Source organism: Macaca thibetana, chromosome 13, assembly GCF_024542745.1.
Source record: "Macaca thibetana thibetana isolate TM-01 chromosome 13, ASM2454274v1, whole genome shotgun sequence".
In the NCBI taxonomy this organism is placed as follows: domain Eukaryota; kingdom Metazoa; phylum Chordata; class Mammalia; order Primates; family Cercopithecidae; genus Macaca; species Macaca thibetana.
This window is the reverse complement of record NC_065590.1, coordinates 98,177,445-98,193,232: the sequence shown is the minus strand read 5'-3', so window position 1 is coordinate 98,193,232 and position 15,788 is coordinate 98,177,445. Positions and strand designations below refer to the sequence as shown.

At 38.4% G+C, this 15,788-nt stretch overlaps 1 protein-coding gene across 7 annotated transcripts in view; it reads right to left on the bottom strand.

The window, feature by feature from the left end:
* The window catches only part of MBOAT2 (membrane bound O-acyltransferase domain containing 2), a 143,223-nt gene that overhangs the window by 43,652 nt on the left and 83,783 nt on the right, over positions 1-15,788 (bottom strand). For 6 of the 7 annotated variants that reach the window (XM_050753917.1, XM_050753915.1, XM_050753920.1 and 3 more), the window contains one exon: positions 664-759. In XM_050753917.1, coding sequence (XP_050609874.1) covers positions 664-759 — 96 coding nt within the window. Of the gene's footprint in view, positions 1-663; positions 760-4,113; positions 4,262-15,788 lie in introns of all 7 variants that reach the window. The other variant, XM_050753919.1, reaches the window with a different exon arrangement.

Below are 15,788 nucleotides of genomic sequence, written 5' to 3'. Positions count from 1 at the left end.
ACACCCCCTCCCCTTTTGAAATCCCTAACAAAAACTTGCTGGTTTTGCAGCTCAGGGGGCTTCATGGACCTACCGATACGTGATGTCACCCCCAGCAGCCCAGCTGTAAAATTCCTCTCTTTGTACTCTTTCTCTTTATTTCTCAGACTGGTTGACACTTGGGGAAAATAAAAAGAACCTACATTGAAATATTGGGAGCTAGTTCCCCTGATAACATATAATCAGTTTTGTTACAGGACAAAAAGACTCATCTAGCACCAGGAAGAAAATAAATTCCCTTCGAAGGAACAAATACTAGAAGTTATTTCCACTGCTCAACTGAATACTGGTGTTGAATGGAGAACACTGCAAAGAGGTGAAATGCATAGAAGTAAAATGCATCCTTGAGCATCTTCTCTAGGAAACTCAGACTGACCTAGCCCAAGGACCTAAGAACCAAAGGAAGACCCGTTAGGTAGGAAGAAGCAGAACAAGGCTCTTACTGACTTAGACAGTACTATAAAAGACTACTTACAAGAGGGAAATTCTAAATTTAGAAAGAAATTTTCAACTAAAATATTTAATAATAGCTTTTCACTTGAACTACTAAATGCAAATATATTTTGTTCTTTAACCACCTTGTTAGAATGGATAAACAGGCCACTGAATCAGTTTTCATCTTACCCTGAAAAATCAGCAGAATATTGTCCATAGTCAAAGATATAGACTCGAGTAACTTGGCACACTGTGAGGTATCCCAGAGCAAACACAAAGCAGTAACTGCAAAACAAAAATAAGCTACATTAATGAAGATAAAAGACTCATTTTGTTAAAGAGTACATTTTAAAGTAATTTATTAGCTAAATGACATGGTTCAGAAATTAAATATTACTAGATCTACTCTACAAACAGCCTTCTTTAATAAATTAGGAAAACTCTTTTCTAGCATCTGCTTCAGTTTACTTGACTATCACCTTCAATGGTAAATTCATTTTATTCATTTCCTTGTGAGAGACATACACACACTAATTTATATATCTGAAAGTCATGATCATGAACATAAATACATGGTTAGTATGTGTTCCATTTATTCCTCCTTTCTAGGACACAAAAGTTAGCACAAAAATATTTGGCTAAGGTATACATTAAACAAATTCTTAATAGAATTTTGAAAAAAACTTGTCTTCGATAGTCTAAAAGCATACCTTCTTAGTATGAGTCGGGTGGCATTTACACACATTTCATAGCCATGAACACTTAGTGATTTCTACAAACTTAAGATGCTTGGAATATAGTTAAAATTAAAAACACAGCATGGGAAAAAGAACTTATATATCAACAGGAGAGAAGAGAAACCCAGAAACAGACTTCAGAATACTTAACATTGAATAGGATGAAGGCTGCAATGCAAATTATCAGGGAATGGATGAGTTGTTATCTAACTGGTTCAAAATCTGGGTGGGGAAAAGAAAGCTATGCCTTCATTTCACACCAAAACAATTCTATGCGGATTAATGAATTACATGTAAAATATACAAGTACAACAAATAGGAACTGTGACTAAATATTCAAATGTTCTGAAATTGGGGAAAGACTTTCTAAACATATATGATATAGAAGAAATCAAGGGGGGGAAAAACCTTTAACTAAAAAAAAATTTTGACCAAATAAAAATCTTTGTCATGTAGGCAGTTCAGGTGGTTTTATGAAAGTTGTTTCAAACTTTTGACAAATAGTTAATTATAATCTTTTGAATTATTCCTGAGCAAAGAACAGGGAAGGAGAGCTTCTTAATCCAAATGTTTAACAAAGTTAATATATTCATGATTGCTATATCTGACAAAAATAGCATATATGGATACCCATACACAAAGCGTTGAGAAATCACATTTAAAATAATTTCTAAAAATTATGTGGCTGCACTTTCCAAAGATGCCCAAAACAGTATCTCCCATTTCATACGCTCTTCTGCAGCCTGTGCTGCTCCCTGTCAAGAGGAGGAGGCTACCTCTTTGCCCACTTCGAGTGTGGGCTGGCCTTCTAACTGCACAGACCAGCGGATTACAGAAGCAACATTTTGCTAGTTCCAGGTGCGAACCATAATTAACCTGGCAGTTTCTACTTTTTGCCTTTTAGAATTTGGTTGTCGGGAAGAAGTGTGACTATCCTGAGACCACTACATGTAGAGATTCTGGAGGATGAGAGACCATGCACAGAAAGAGAGAGAGAGAAAGAACAAGAGAGAAAAGGTGGGATAAAGTAAGGGTTGGGGATTGGGTTGGGTCTAGGCCCTAATCAAGGAACTGATCACACACATCTAGGAGAGAAGGAAGGAAGGAAAAAGGGGTGAAGGAGAGAGGAGCAGGGTGGAGATGGAGAGTGAGGCACCAAGGAGCACCAAGTGGTTAGACATGTGAGTGAGGAAGCTAATTCCACATGGAAAAAAGATGATGCTATCCAGTGGAACCCTTCCTGAACTGCTTACCCACAGTCATAAGCAACCTAATACAGAGTATCACTTTGTTTTAAGCCACTATGTTTTCATGTAATGACATAATCAAAACAGAAACTGGTAACTGAAAATGGGGTGCTACTGCAACCAAACACCTTCATGGAATATGTCAGATAAGAAGCCGTTTCTAAGAATCCTAAGGGCATGCCTCTTAGACATTCTCTTATGATAGACTTAAAAAAAGTTTTTAAGAAGCTCAAGGGTGTTGTCACACAGCACCCCGACTCTCAAAGTAGAAAGGAGGCTGTCTAAAAGAGATTTGTGGGTGTAGTTTCTGTCTAATGTAGAGGATTACAATTAGATACACAGGAAGCCCACATAGTTCTCTAATGGGCTTATAAAAGATTAGACTGAAAAGGAGAGACAGTTCAAAATGAAAAGAGAAGTTTAGGTCCCCAAATTTTACCCATAGGAAGCAGTCTAGCAAAGCTATTCAAATGCAAAACCTGGCCATTTCTTATGAAAAAGGACGACTAGTCCATGGTGTGGAGTCAAGAGCTCAGAGGATGAAGCCAAAAGCCACACAGATGCACTCAAGGGACTGGGTCTGGGCCCTAATCAAGGAACTGATCATACATATCTGTCTGGATTTCACAACCACCGTGGACTAGGGCTGAGAAGCATCTTACAGTCCGATAGTTTTCATTAACAATAGTGTCTCCTACAGCTGTCCTATTGCTGATCATCCCTGGATACTAGGTGTGTGAGAGGCAAAAAGCTTGCCTGTTAGTCCGCTGGCCTTCAGATCAAAAAGAACTGTACTTGGGGACCTACCCCAAGAAGCCTCATCCAGGCCTGACTTAGACGACAAGATCAAGAACTTGAGCTTGATGTCCTAATGAGATGAGACTTTGGGGATCCTGGGAGGAAAGTGAGTAAACTTTCATGTAGGATTCATGTGAACTGTGGGGGCCAGAGGACTGGCTGTCTTTCAAGACTGCTGCCATCAATAACATCCCTCCCTGTTGTACATGTCTAACTCTTTACATCAAGAGCTGAAAGAAAATTCTTGCTATAGTTTGGATGATTGCCTCCTCTAAAACTTCATGTAGAAATCTAATCTCTAACGCTGGAGGTGGGGTCTAATGGGAGGTGTCTGGGTCATGGGGGCAGATCCCTCATGTAGATGAATGCCTTCCCTGGGGGATGAGGAGGTGAGTGAGTTGTCACTCTGTTTATTCTCTTGAGAGCTGGTTGTTAAAAAGAGCCTGGCACCTCCCTGCTCTTTCCTCCGCTCTGGCCACATGGTCTCTGAACACACTGGCTCCCCTTCACCTTCTGCCACACGGAGAAGCAGCCTGAGGCCCTCACCAGAGGCAGATGCTCAATGTTGAACTTTCTAATCATCAGAACCATAAGCCAAATAAACTTTTTCTCTTTATAAATTACCCAGTCTCAGGTATTTCTTTATAGAAACACTAAATTAAGACACTTTCCTGTCCCACCCCCCTTGAATCTATGCTAGACTTAATAACTTGTTTTTACCAATAGAATACAGTGCAAATCATAGACAGAATTAAAAATCACATGATATCTCAACAGATGCAGAAAAAGGATTTGGCAAATATCCTGCATGCCTCTATGATTAAAACCCACAGCAAATTGGTATACAAGGGACATACCTTAATGTAATAAAAGCCATCTATGACAAACCCACAGCCAACATAACACCGAATGGGGAAAAGTTGAAAGCATTCTTGCTGAGAACAGGAACAAGACAAGGATGCCCACTCTCAGCACTCCTCTTCAACACAGTACTGGAAGTCCTAGCTAAAGCAATAAGAAAGACAGAAAGACAGAAAGAAAGAGAGAAAGAGAGAGAGAGGAGAAAAGAAAAGAAAAGGGCATCCACATCAGTAAAAAGGAAGTCAATTTACCTTGAAAACCCTAAGGACTCCTCCAGAAAGCTCCTAGAACTTATTGATAAAAGAATTCAGCAAAGTTTTCTGGATACAAGATTAATGTACAGAAATCCATAGCTCTTCCATACACCAAACAGCAACAAAGTGGATAATCAAATCAGTAATTCAACCCCTTTTACAAGAGCTGCAAAAAAATAAAATACTAAGGAATACACCTAACCAAGGAGTCAAAAGATCACTACAAGGAGAACTACAAAACACTGCTGAAGGAAATCATAGATGACACAAACAAATGGAAAACACATCCTATGCTCAAGGATGGGTAGAATCAGTATTATGGAAATGACCATACAGCCAAAAGCAATTTACAAATTCAATGCAATCCCCATCAAAATACCACCATCATTCTTCACAGAGTTAGAAAAAGCAGTTCTAAAATTCATATGGAACCAAAAAAGAGCCCGCATAGCCAAAGTAAGACTAAGCAAAAAGGACAAATCTGGAAGCATCACACTACCTGATTTCAAACTATACTATAAGGCCATAGTCACAAAAACAGCATGGTACTGGTATAAAAAATAGGCACACAGACCAGTGGAACAGAATACAGAACACATAAATAAACCCAAATACTTAGAGCCAACTGATCTTCAACAAAGCAAACAAAAAAGTAAAATGGGGAAAGGACACCCTTTTCAACAAATGGATAATTGGCTAGCCACATGTAGGAGAATGAAATTGGATCCTCATCTCTCACCTTATACAAAAATCAACTCAAGATGGGTTAAAGACTTAAACCTAAGACCTGAAACCATAAAAATCCTAGAAGATAACATTGGAAAAACCCTTCTAGACTTTGGCTTAGGCAAGGATTTCATGACCAAGAACCCAAAAGCAAATGCAATAAAAACGAAGATAAATAGTTGGGACCTAATTAAACTGGAGAACTTTTGCATAGCAAAAGGAACAGTCAGCAGAGTAAACAGACAATCCACAGAGTGGGAGAAAATCTTTACAACCTGTACATCTAACAAAGGACTAATATCCAGAATCTACAACAAACTCAATCAGTAAGAAAAAAAACAAACAATCCCATCAAAAAGTGGGCTAAGGACATGAATAGACAGTTCTCAAAAGAAGATATACAAATGGCCAACAAACATATGAAAAAATGCTCACATCACTAATGATCAGGGAAATGCAAATCAAAACCACAATGCGATACCACCTCACTCCTGCAAGAATGGTCATAATAAAAAAACTGTAGATAATAGTGTGGATGCAGTCATCAGGGAACACTTCTACACTGCTGGTGGGAATGTAAACTAGTACAGTCACTATGGAAAGCAGTGTGGAGATTCCTTTAAGAATTAAAAGTAGAACTATCATTTGATCCAGCAATCCCACTACTGGGTATCTACCCAGAGGAAAAAAAAAGTCATTATTTGAAAAAGATACTTGCGCATGCATGTTTATAGCGCACAATTCACGACTGCAAAACCGTGGAACCAACCCAAATGCCCATCAATCAACAAGTGAATAAAGAAACTGTGGTGTATATATATATGATGGAATACTACTCAGCCATAAAAAGGAACAGCATTTGCAGTGACCTGGATGAGACTGGAGACTATTACTGTAAGTGAAGTAACTCATGAATGGAAAACCAAACATCGTATGTTGTGATATGTGGGAACTAAGCTATGAGGATGCAAAGGCATAAGAATGATACAATGGACTTTGGGGACTTGGGAGGAAGAGTGGGAGGGGGGCAAGGGATAAAAGATTACAAATATGGTACAGTGTATACTGCTTGGGTGATGGGTGCACCTCGATACAGCGTATCATGACTGTAGCCAGTACAGCTTAAACAGAAAACAAACAAAAAACCAAAAATCTCATTAACATAAGCAAAAATATTAACCAACGTTCATATTGGAACTACATTCATTTGCCAATAATGTGAGCAACTACTTTACTAAACAGGATAGTAACCAAGCATTTATTCATAGTCATTTTGGTCAGATTACAGTTGAATTGCAGCCATAAGTTAGCTATGAGAGTTCAGAAACAAACAAGCAAAAAAAAATCAATGAAAGTGTTTTGTGAGAATCAACGAGCTACACAGAATTGAAAATAAAGGATATTCTATTCTCATTATTATTTGTAAATTGTGCACTAAGTCTGTTAAATTTGTAAAATTTACAATAAACTCACGTATGCATATTTATGCATTTTTTTCTAGAAAGCCAGTTAGTTGGTACTCACCAATATACCCCTACTAGCCACATGTAGTTACTGAGCTCTTGAAATGTGGCTAGTATAAACTAAGATAAGCTGCAATTGTAAAATACACCCCAGATTTTGAAGACTAAGTATAAAAACAAAAATTGTTTTCATTGATTATACTTTGAAACATTATTTTGGCTATATTGGGTAAAACGGAATGTTATTACTAAAATATATTAATGTGCTTTTTTTTTTCAGTTTTTAAACTGTGACTACTGGAATTTTTTTTTTTCTGAGACTGAGTCTAGCTCTGTCGCCCAGGCTGGAGTGCAGTGGCACAATCTCAGCTCACTGCAACCTCTACCTCCCATGTTCAAGCGATTCTCCTGCCTCGGCCTCTTGAGTAGCTGGGACTATAGGTACCCGCCATCACACCCAGCTAATTTTTGTAATTTTAGTAGAGATAAGGTTTCACCACATTGGCCAGGCTGGTCTTGAACTCCTGACCTCAAGTGATCCACCTGCCTCAGCCTCCCAAAGTGCTGGAATTACAAGCATGAGCCACCATGCCCAGCCAGAAACCTTTAAATTATATCTGTGGCTTGCATTGTATTTCTATCACACAGTGCTAGACGGTTTTCCTGAAAAAAGGAAAACAGACACAGCGGGTGGGGCTTTTCACATTTTTGCCACTCTCTCTACCTAGAATATGGATCTGACGGCTGCTGTAGCAGCCATCTTGCACCCATGAGGTAATAAGCTAACAGGCAGAACAAGGCGGGAAACCTGGTTCTTTAATGACACTGTTGAGCTGCTATACCAGCTCTGGACAATCTAACTTGAGAAAGAATTCTAGGTGGTGGGGGTTTTTCTGTTTTGTTTTGTTTACTGTCTGTACTCCTCCAAAAGCACATCAAACTTTTGTTCCTATCTTGTCTTTCGAATTAGACTGCAGGGAAGGGTGTTGGGAAAAGCCTTTGATTTTTCAAGTTCACACATCAGCAGAGAAAGCAGACATATAAGCCACTATGTGCACAAATTATTTTAAGTGCAACAGTCCATTTATGAATTTCACTGAATGTCTTCAAATAGAAGAATATACATGCAAATAAAATCCAGACCGACCTGGGCTGGATTTAAATAACAGTCCCAATCACTTTTTATTATTCCTACCTGTGTGACCTTAGAAAGTGACTATCCTTCTGCATTCTGGTTCTCTCACTTCTAAAAGGTGGACGCACTATTCCAGGGATCCTGGCTACGGGTAACCCCATCACTGTCATCTCACCCTCCTTGCAATTGACTGGTTTATGGGAGGCAGAAAACTTAGGTCTGGTTGATGAAGCCTGACACAGAGCTTTTGGAAAGGCCTTTCTTACTCTTAGTGTGACACTTGCTGTTGGCACGTCTGTATGTGCAGTGTCCATCTTTAGCTTACAAGGAGCTAGCCTGAGGACAAAGTCAATATGCTGAGATGGCAAAATAAGTGTTTTGATGTCCTCATCAACACTGAGCTGCTGAACTAATGAAAACGAGGTGCCTTGTCTCATGACTTCTAGCTTCGAGAGGTAACCTTTCTCTGCTGTTTACGCCATTCAGATACTACTATAAGTTGGGATTTCTGCTCTTCACAGCCAAAAGAATTCAGATATGATTATTACTAATATCAAAATAAAATCAACAGCTTCTGAAGAGTTCCAGAACAGAACATTTTCTTATTAATTGAATAAGAACTGTTGAATTGCTGCCTTATTTCAAAAGGTGAAACCACATCTAAAATATCTGTTCACTTAGGTGTTAGATACAGAGTGGAAATTGCTCAGGGAAATTGCTAATTCCCATGTAGCAGCAACTATGGGAATTAATGAACTAGAAAGGCTGAAGAGAACTAAAAACGAATTGTTTTCAAAAAAGGAAAACAGGTGATGTCACCAAAAGGTTCAAAATCCTGATGGGAATGAAAACAAAAACTAACAAATGAGTGTTTGTTTTAACACGATGAAATCAAATTAAACTGTTTACTCTCCAAGGTTCTCAGGCTTAGACGGCTTTGGTTGTAGCCCAACTGCACAGAAGGCTTGCACATTTGAATACTAACTTTTTTCTCTCTATTCTGCCTTCCCCTCTGTTTATATTTTCCAAGACTGTTTACTATGTACTTTTTGTTTTATAGTGTTTTATGCATTTTTTTGAAAAGTTAGAGGAATTACATTACCTGATTTAAAGACTAAGTATGAAGCTTCAGTAACCAAGACAGTATGACATTGGCCTAAAGTTAGACACATAGATCAATGAACAGAATAAAGAGTACAGAAATAAAGCCATACGTAGATGGTAAACTGCAATTCAAAAGAAAGAAGTATTTGCAACAAACAGTGCTGGGACAAATGAACATACATATAGAAAAAATAAATTTCAACCCTTGTCTCTTAACATACACAAAAATTAACTCAATATGGATCACTGATCTAGGCACAAAAACAAGAACTGTAAAACTTCTAGGAGAAACTATTCATAAACCAAGGGCAGACACAGATTTCTCAGTAAAAGATAAAAAGCTCCTAACTAAAAAATGAAATTCACTTCATCAAAATTTAAAAGTTCTGCTCTTCAAAACTCACCACTAAGGAAATGAAAAGGCAAACATAGGTTGAAAACATTTTTTCATAATTTATCTATCTGACAAAGGACTTACATCCAAAACAGAAATAATGAATTATAACAAAAATTAAACCCAACAGTCAACAGATATGAACAAAATGTCCCAAAAGAAGATATACAATTCGTCAAACAGCACAGGAAAAAATGTTTGACATCATTAATCATCAGAGAAATCTAAATTAAAATCACAGTGAAATATCACTATATCCGTCAGACTGAGCACCATGGAAAAGGCTGAGAACACCGACTGCTGGCGGGAACGGAAAGGAACTGGCACTCGTATACATTGCCAGTGGGAGTGTAGAATGGTACAATCACTTTGGGAAGTCTGGCAATTTCTTACTGGATTAAAACATTTTTATCTGATTCCCCAGCAATTCCTCTCCTAGGTGTTTACACAAGAGAAAAGAAAATATGTATCAACAAAAAGACTTGAAGAATGTTTCCGAAGTTTTACTCCTAATAGCCCATTCTTGAATTTTTAAACGACTCAATGTCCACTAATAGGTGAAAGGATACATAAATTGAGATATATTCATACTTTGGAAGAAAAAGGAACAAACTGTGAAACACAACAACAGGGCTGAGTTTTTTAAACATTAAGCTGAGTAAAAAATGCCAGACACAAAAGATTACAGAATGTATGATTCCGTTGCTATGATATTCTAGAGCGAGCTAAATTGATCTATGGTGACAGAAAGCAGATCATCGGTTGCAGAAGACAAGATGGACTGACTGCAAAAGATCACGAAGGAACTTTCTGGGACAAGTGAAATGTGCTATCTCTAGATTTAGAGTGGTAGTCACACTGGTCTATACATTTGTCCAAGCCCATGGAACAGGCAGCTTTATTTTATTTTGGATAAGTTGTACTTAAATAAAACTGATTAAGAAATTATTTGGAAACAAACAATTTTTGCACAAGCCCTTTGCAGATTCCTTCTTATCCTGGGGTCCCAGGGTTCAGTTTGCATCTTTGCTCCATTTACATTCATTTTCAAGAGGAAATGGACACAGTGTGCAGTGCCCCTAAACAATTACAATAGTAACATCAAAGATCACTGATCTCAGATCACCATAACAGAGACAATAATGTTTGACGTGTTGTCAGAACTATCAAATGTAACACAGAGTCGCTAAGTGAACACATGTTGCTGGAAACCAGCATTGATGGATTTGCTGGGTGCAGGGATGTCATAAACTTTCTGTTTGTTTAACAAAAAGAAAAAAGGCAGTATCTATGGTGCACAATAAAATGGAATGCAATAAAACAGGTGTGCCCATATTTGTTTAACCTGAATTATAGTTCCTACCGGAAAGGCAGAAGGAATACTGAATTAAGGAGCTGTTACTGCTCCAGGCCTAAAAGGCTTGCAAGCCTCACTGAAATAGGCTTTTTATTAAACAGCTTTATTGATGTATAATTTACACACTATGAAATTTACTTATTGTATGTGTACAATTCAACAATTTTTAGTAAATGTGTAGAGTTGTGTGACCATACTGCAAGACCACTGCCCCAAGAGTTCCCTTGTGGTTACTTGCAGTAATCCCTAATTGTACCCTCAACCCTAGGCAACCACCAATCATTTTCTGTCTCTAGATCTGTCTTTTCTGGGAATCTCATATAAATAAAATAATACAATATGTAGTCTTTTGTATCTGGCTTCTTCCACTTAGCATGCTCTTGAGGTTCATCCATGTTGCGGCATACCTCAGCAGTTTGTTCTTTGTAAACTGCTGAATAGTATTCCATTGCATGAACATGCCACATTTCGTTTATCCTTTCACCAGCCAGTGAATATCTGTGCTGTTTGAAGCTTTTGGCTATTAATGAATAATGCTACTTGATGTGGACATATGTTTTTACCTTGGGTAGAAACCTAACAACAGACTTTTCAGGGCATATGGTAAGTTAATGTTTAACTTTCAACCAAAATGTTTTCCAAAGTGACTATAATTTTTATGCTCCTGTAAGCAACATATGAAGATTCCAGTTTCTTCATATCCTCACTAATGCTGGGTATTGTCAGTCTTTTAAACTACATCCATTCTAATGGATATATAGTGGTTATTATATATCATAGTTTTAATTTCATTATAGTTTTAATTTGCAATTCACTAATGACTAGTGATCTTGAGCATCTTTTAATTTGCATATTAGCCATGAAATGTCTAACCAGCAGTTTTGTCCATCTTTAAATTGGGTGGTCTTCTTGGTATTGATTGTACGAGTTCTGTACATCTTCTGGATCCAAGTCCTATATCAGACACATGTTTTGCAAGTATTTTTCTCCTGTGGCTTATCTCTTCATTTTCTTAAAGGTGTCTTTTGAATAGTAAAAGTTTTAAATTCTGAAAAACGAGTATTCAATTTTTTTATTTTATTATGATTTATTTTTAATTTTTTTTTGAGACAGGTTCTCACTGTTTCTCAGGCTGGAGCACAGTGGTACAATCATAGCTCAATGTACCTTGGACTCCTGGGTTCAAGTGATCTTCCTGCCTTAGCCTTCCAAGCAGCTAGGACTACAGGTGTGCACCACCACATTGGGGTACTTTTCTACTTAAAAACAATTGGGTCTCACTATGTTGCCCAGGCTGGTCTCAAACTCCTGGCCTCAAGTAATCCTCTTCCCTCAGCTTCCCAAAGTGCTGGGATCATAGGCATGTGCTACCACACCCAGCCAATTTTATTCTTTATGGACAATTCCTTGGTTGTCATACCTAAGAAGTCTTTGCCCAACCAAAAAGTCACAGAGAGTTTCTCCCATATTGTCTTCTGAAGTTTTAAAGGTTTAGCTGCTACATTTAGGACTACGATGCATTTTAAGTTGATTTTTATGTACGATGTGAGGTAAGGATCAGGTTCATTTCTGTGCATATAGAAACCTGATTGTCCCAGCACTGTGTATTGAAAAAACTATCCTTTTCCAACTGCCTTGGCACTTTTGTCAAAACTCAACTGACCATAAAGGTTTATTTTGGAACTCTCAATTTTGTTGCAAAGATTTATATGTCTATCCTTATGCCAATAGCACAATGTCTTGATCACAGTAGTATTAGTTTTGAAACTCAGGAGTATAAATCCTCAAACTCTGTTGTTCTTTTTCAAAATTATCTCGGTTATTTAAGGTCCTTAGTATTTCCATATAAATTTTAGGAAAAGCTTAAAACCTGCCAGTGTTTCTGTTAGGAATTGCATTAAATCTACAGATGAATTTGTGAAGAAATTCCATCTTAACAATGTAAAGTCTTCCAACTCATAAGTATAAAATACTTCTCCATTTAATCTTCCTTCTCTCAGGCATGTTTTATAGTTTTCAAGTGCAATTGCAATTATTTTATTAAATTTATTCCTAAGTATTTTATTCTTTGTGATGTTGCTGTGAATGGAATTGTTTTTATACCTGCATTTCTGGACTCTCAATTTGTAATATATAGAAATATAACTGATTTTGCACACTGGTCTTATAAACTGCAACCTTGCCAGCCTCATTTATTAGTCCCAAGAGTATTTTTCTCTGGCTATTCTAACACTCATCTGGTTTCTGTTTGCATGGCTTACATCTTTTCTACTCTTTTACCTTTAACCTATTCATGTCTTTAAAGTGTTTTTCTTGTAGACAACAAACATATGGTTAGATTTTTTTTTTCATCCAGTCTGACAACTTCTGACTTCTGATTGATATTTACTGTAAGTATTTATATGGTTAGATTTAACTGCTATTTGTTTTAGCTATGTCTCAGGCCTTTTTTGTTCCTCCTTTAGTGCCTTCTTTTGTATTAAACAAATATTTGGCAGTGAACTATTTTAATTCCTCTGTTGATTCTTTCAATGTATACTTTTTAGTTATTTAGCAATTGCTCTAGGAATTACCATGTGTCTCATTTCATCACAATCTATTTCAGATTAATACTGACTTAATTCTGATAAAATATGGCCAGCTTGCTCCAATACAGCTTCATTTTCTGTCATCCTTTGAGCTATTACTGTCATATATACGGCATCTACTAATTTTACAATACCAATAATACAGCATTATAGTTATTGCTTTAAACACTGTTTTGTCCTTTAAAAACTCAAGAAAAGAGAGATGCATACAGACTTCCACATTTACCCACCTGTTTACCATTTCTGGAGCTTCTCATTCCTTCCTATGGACTTCCTTTCAACCTTAAGGACTTCCTTTGGAATTTCTTATAAAGCAGGTCTTTGTTTATCTTGGAATGTCTTTACTAAACCTTCATTTCTGAAGGATAATTTTGCTGGATATAGAACTTGTAATTGAAAAATTTTCCTTCAGCATTTTGAATATGTCATTCTATTTCCTTCTGGCCTCCACTGTTCTGATAAGAATTTTATCATTGCTGTCTCTAAAATGAGTTGTTTTTCCCTCACTGCTCTCAAGATATTCTCCTCATCTTTGTCTTTCAGCAGTATGACTTAGTGAAGATCTGTTTGTGTTTATCCTACTTGAGGTCTGTTGAGCTTCTTGGATCCACAGATTAATGTTTTACATCAAATTTGGGATATCAATGGCCATCATTTCCTCAAATGCTTTTTCTGTCCCTTTCTCTCTCCCCTCTCTTTTGTAACTCACATTAAACACTGTTGGTGCATGGGATATTATTCCACAGGTCTCTGAAGCTCTGTTTATTTTTCTTCAATATTTTTTATACCTTTTTTCTTCAGATTGGCTAATACCTTTGACATACCCTTAAGTTCACTGATTCTTTGGCCATTGCAAATCACTTTGTAGCACTTATCGTGAACTTTTCATTTCGGTTCATTACTTTTCAGCTCTAGGACTTTCATTTGTTTCCTTTTCAAAGTTTCCATTTCTTTATCTATATTCCCTATTTGTTAAATCATGATCCTCCTTATCTTAGTTCTTTAAATGTATTTATAACAGTTGTTTTGTCTGGTAAACCCAACATCTGGGTCCATTTAGAGGCGGTTTCAATTGACTGCTTTTTTCCTCATTTCTTATAATTTTTTAAACTGGACATGTTAGATAATACATGACAGTAACTCTGGATTTTAATCAACTTTTTCTTGAGCACTGCTGGGCTGTTTTTGTTTCTTAGCCTGAAGTTAATCCACTGAATCTTTCTCACTCACAGTGAGAACTGATGCAGCAGCTGATGTCTCTACTCAGTTTTTTAAAGCCTCAGTGTTATCTTTTAGCCTCACTCTAGAGGTTTCCCCCATGTCTGCATATCTGAGTGGTCAGTCAATGATTAGTCGGAGCTTATGCTCAAACACCCGAAGCAAGTAAGAGAGTTGTTCAAAGTTCCATCTTTTTCCAGTCAGCCCCAGCTTTTACTTTCCCCCAGGTCCTCTCAGGCCTCATCTGTGCTGAGATGCAGCCATCATCAGCCAGGGGTGTATGGAGATCTCATCAAGTCCCTCGATGGCTCTCTCACTTCCAAGATCTCCCTGTTAAATGATGGACCACCCTTAGGCTAGGAAAGCTGGAGGCGTTCTGTTAGCTACTGCATGGGGTTCTCTGCCTTTCACTCCAAATCAAGTCAGCTGGTTTTCACGGCCAGCCTTGCCCTTGAAACCACGTTTGCAAACATTACAGTGGTAAGGGAGGTCTGACATAACTGACTCAAGCTGGCTTCTATCAGGCTAAACTGCTTTTGGAGGGGTTATAATAAACCTTTCTTGAACTGATCCTGCCCTTGTTCAAAAGTTGAAAGGGGACTGAGATTCCGAGATGGCCGAACAGGAACAGCTCCAGGCTACATCTCCCAGCGTGCGCGACACAGAAGACGGGTGATTTCTGCATTTCCAACTGAGGTACCGGGTTCATCTCACTGGGGCATGTTGGACAGTGGGTGCGGGACAGTGGGTGCAGCCCACCAAGAGAGAACCAAAGCAGGGCAAGGCATCGCCTCACCCGGGAAGCACAAGGAGTAAGGGAATTCCCTTTCCTAGCCAAGGGAAACTGTGACACACAGTACCTGGAAAATCGAGTCACTCCCACCCTAATACTGTGCTTTTCCAAGGGTCTTAGCAAACGGTACACCAGGATATTATATCCCGCGCCAGGCTTGGAGGATCCCATGCCCACGGGGCCTCCCTCATTGCTAGCACAGCAATCTGAGGTCTAACTGCAAGATGGCAGCGAGGCTGGGGGAGGGGCATCCGCCATTGCTGAGGCTTGAGTAGGTAAACAAAGTAGCCTGGAAGCTGGAACCGGGTGGAGCCCAACGCAGCTCAAGAAGGCCTGCCTGCCTCTGTAGACTCCATCTCTGGGGACAGGGCAAAGCCAAACAAAAGGCAGCAGAAACCTCTGCAGATTTAAATGTCCCTGTCTGATAGCTTTGAAGAGAGTAGTGGTTCTCCCAGCATGGAGTTTGAGATCTGAGAACGGACAGACTGCCTCCTCAAGTGGGTCCCTGACCCCCAAGTAGCCTAACTGGGAGGCACCCCCCAGTAAGGGCAGACTGACACCTCACATGGCCAAGTACCCCTCTGAGATAAAGCTTCCAGAGGAACGATTAGGCAGCAACATTTGCTGTTCAGCAATATT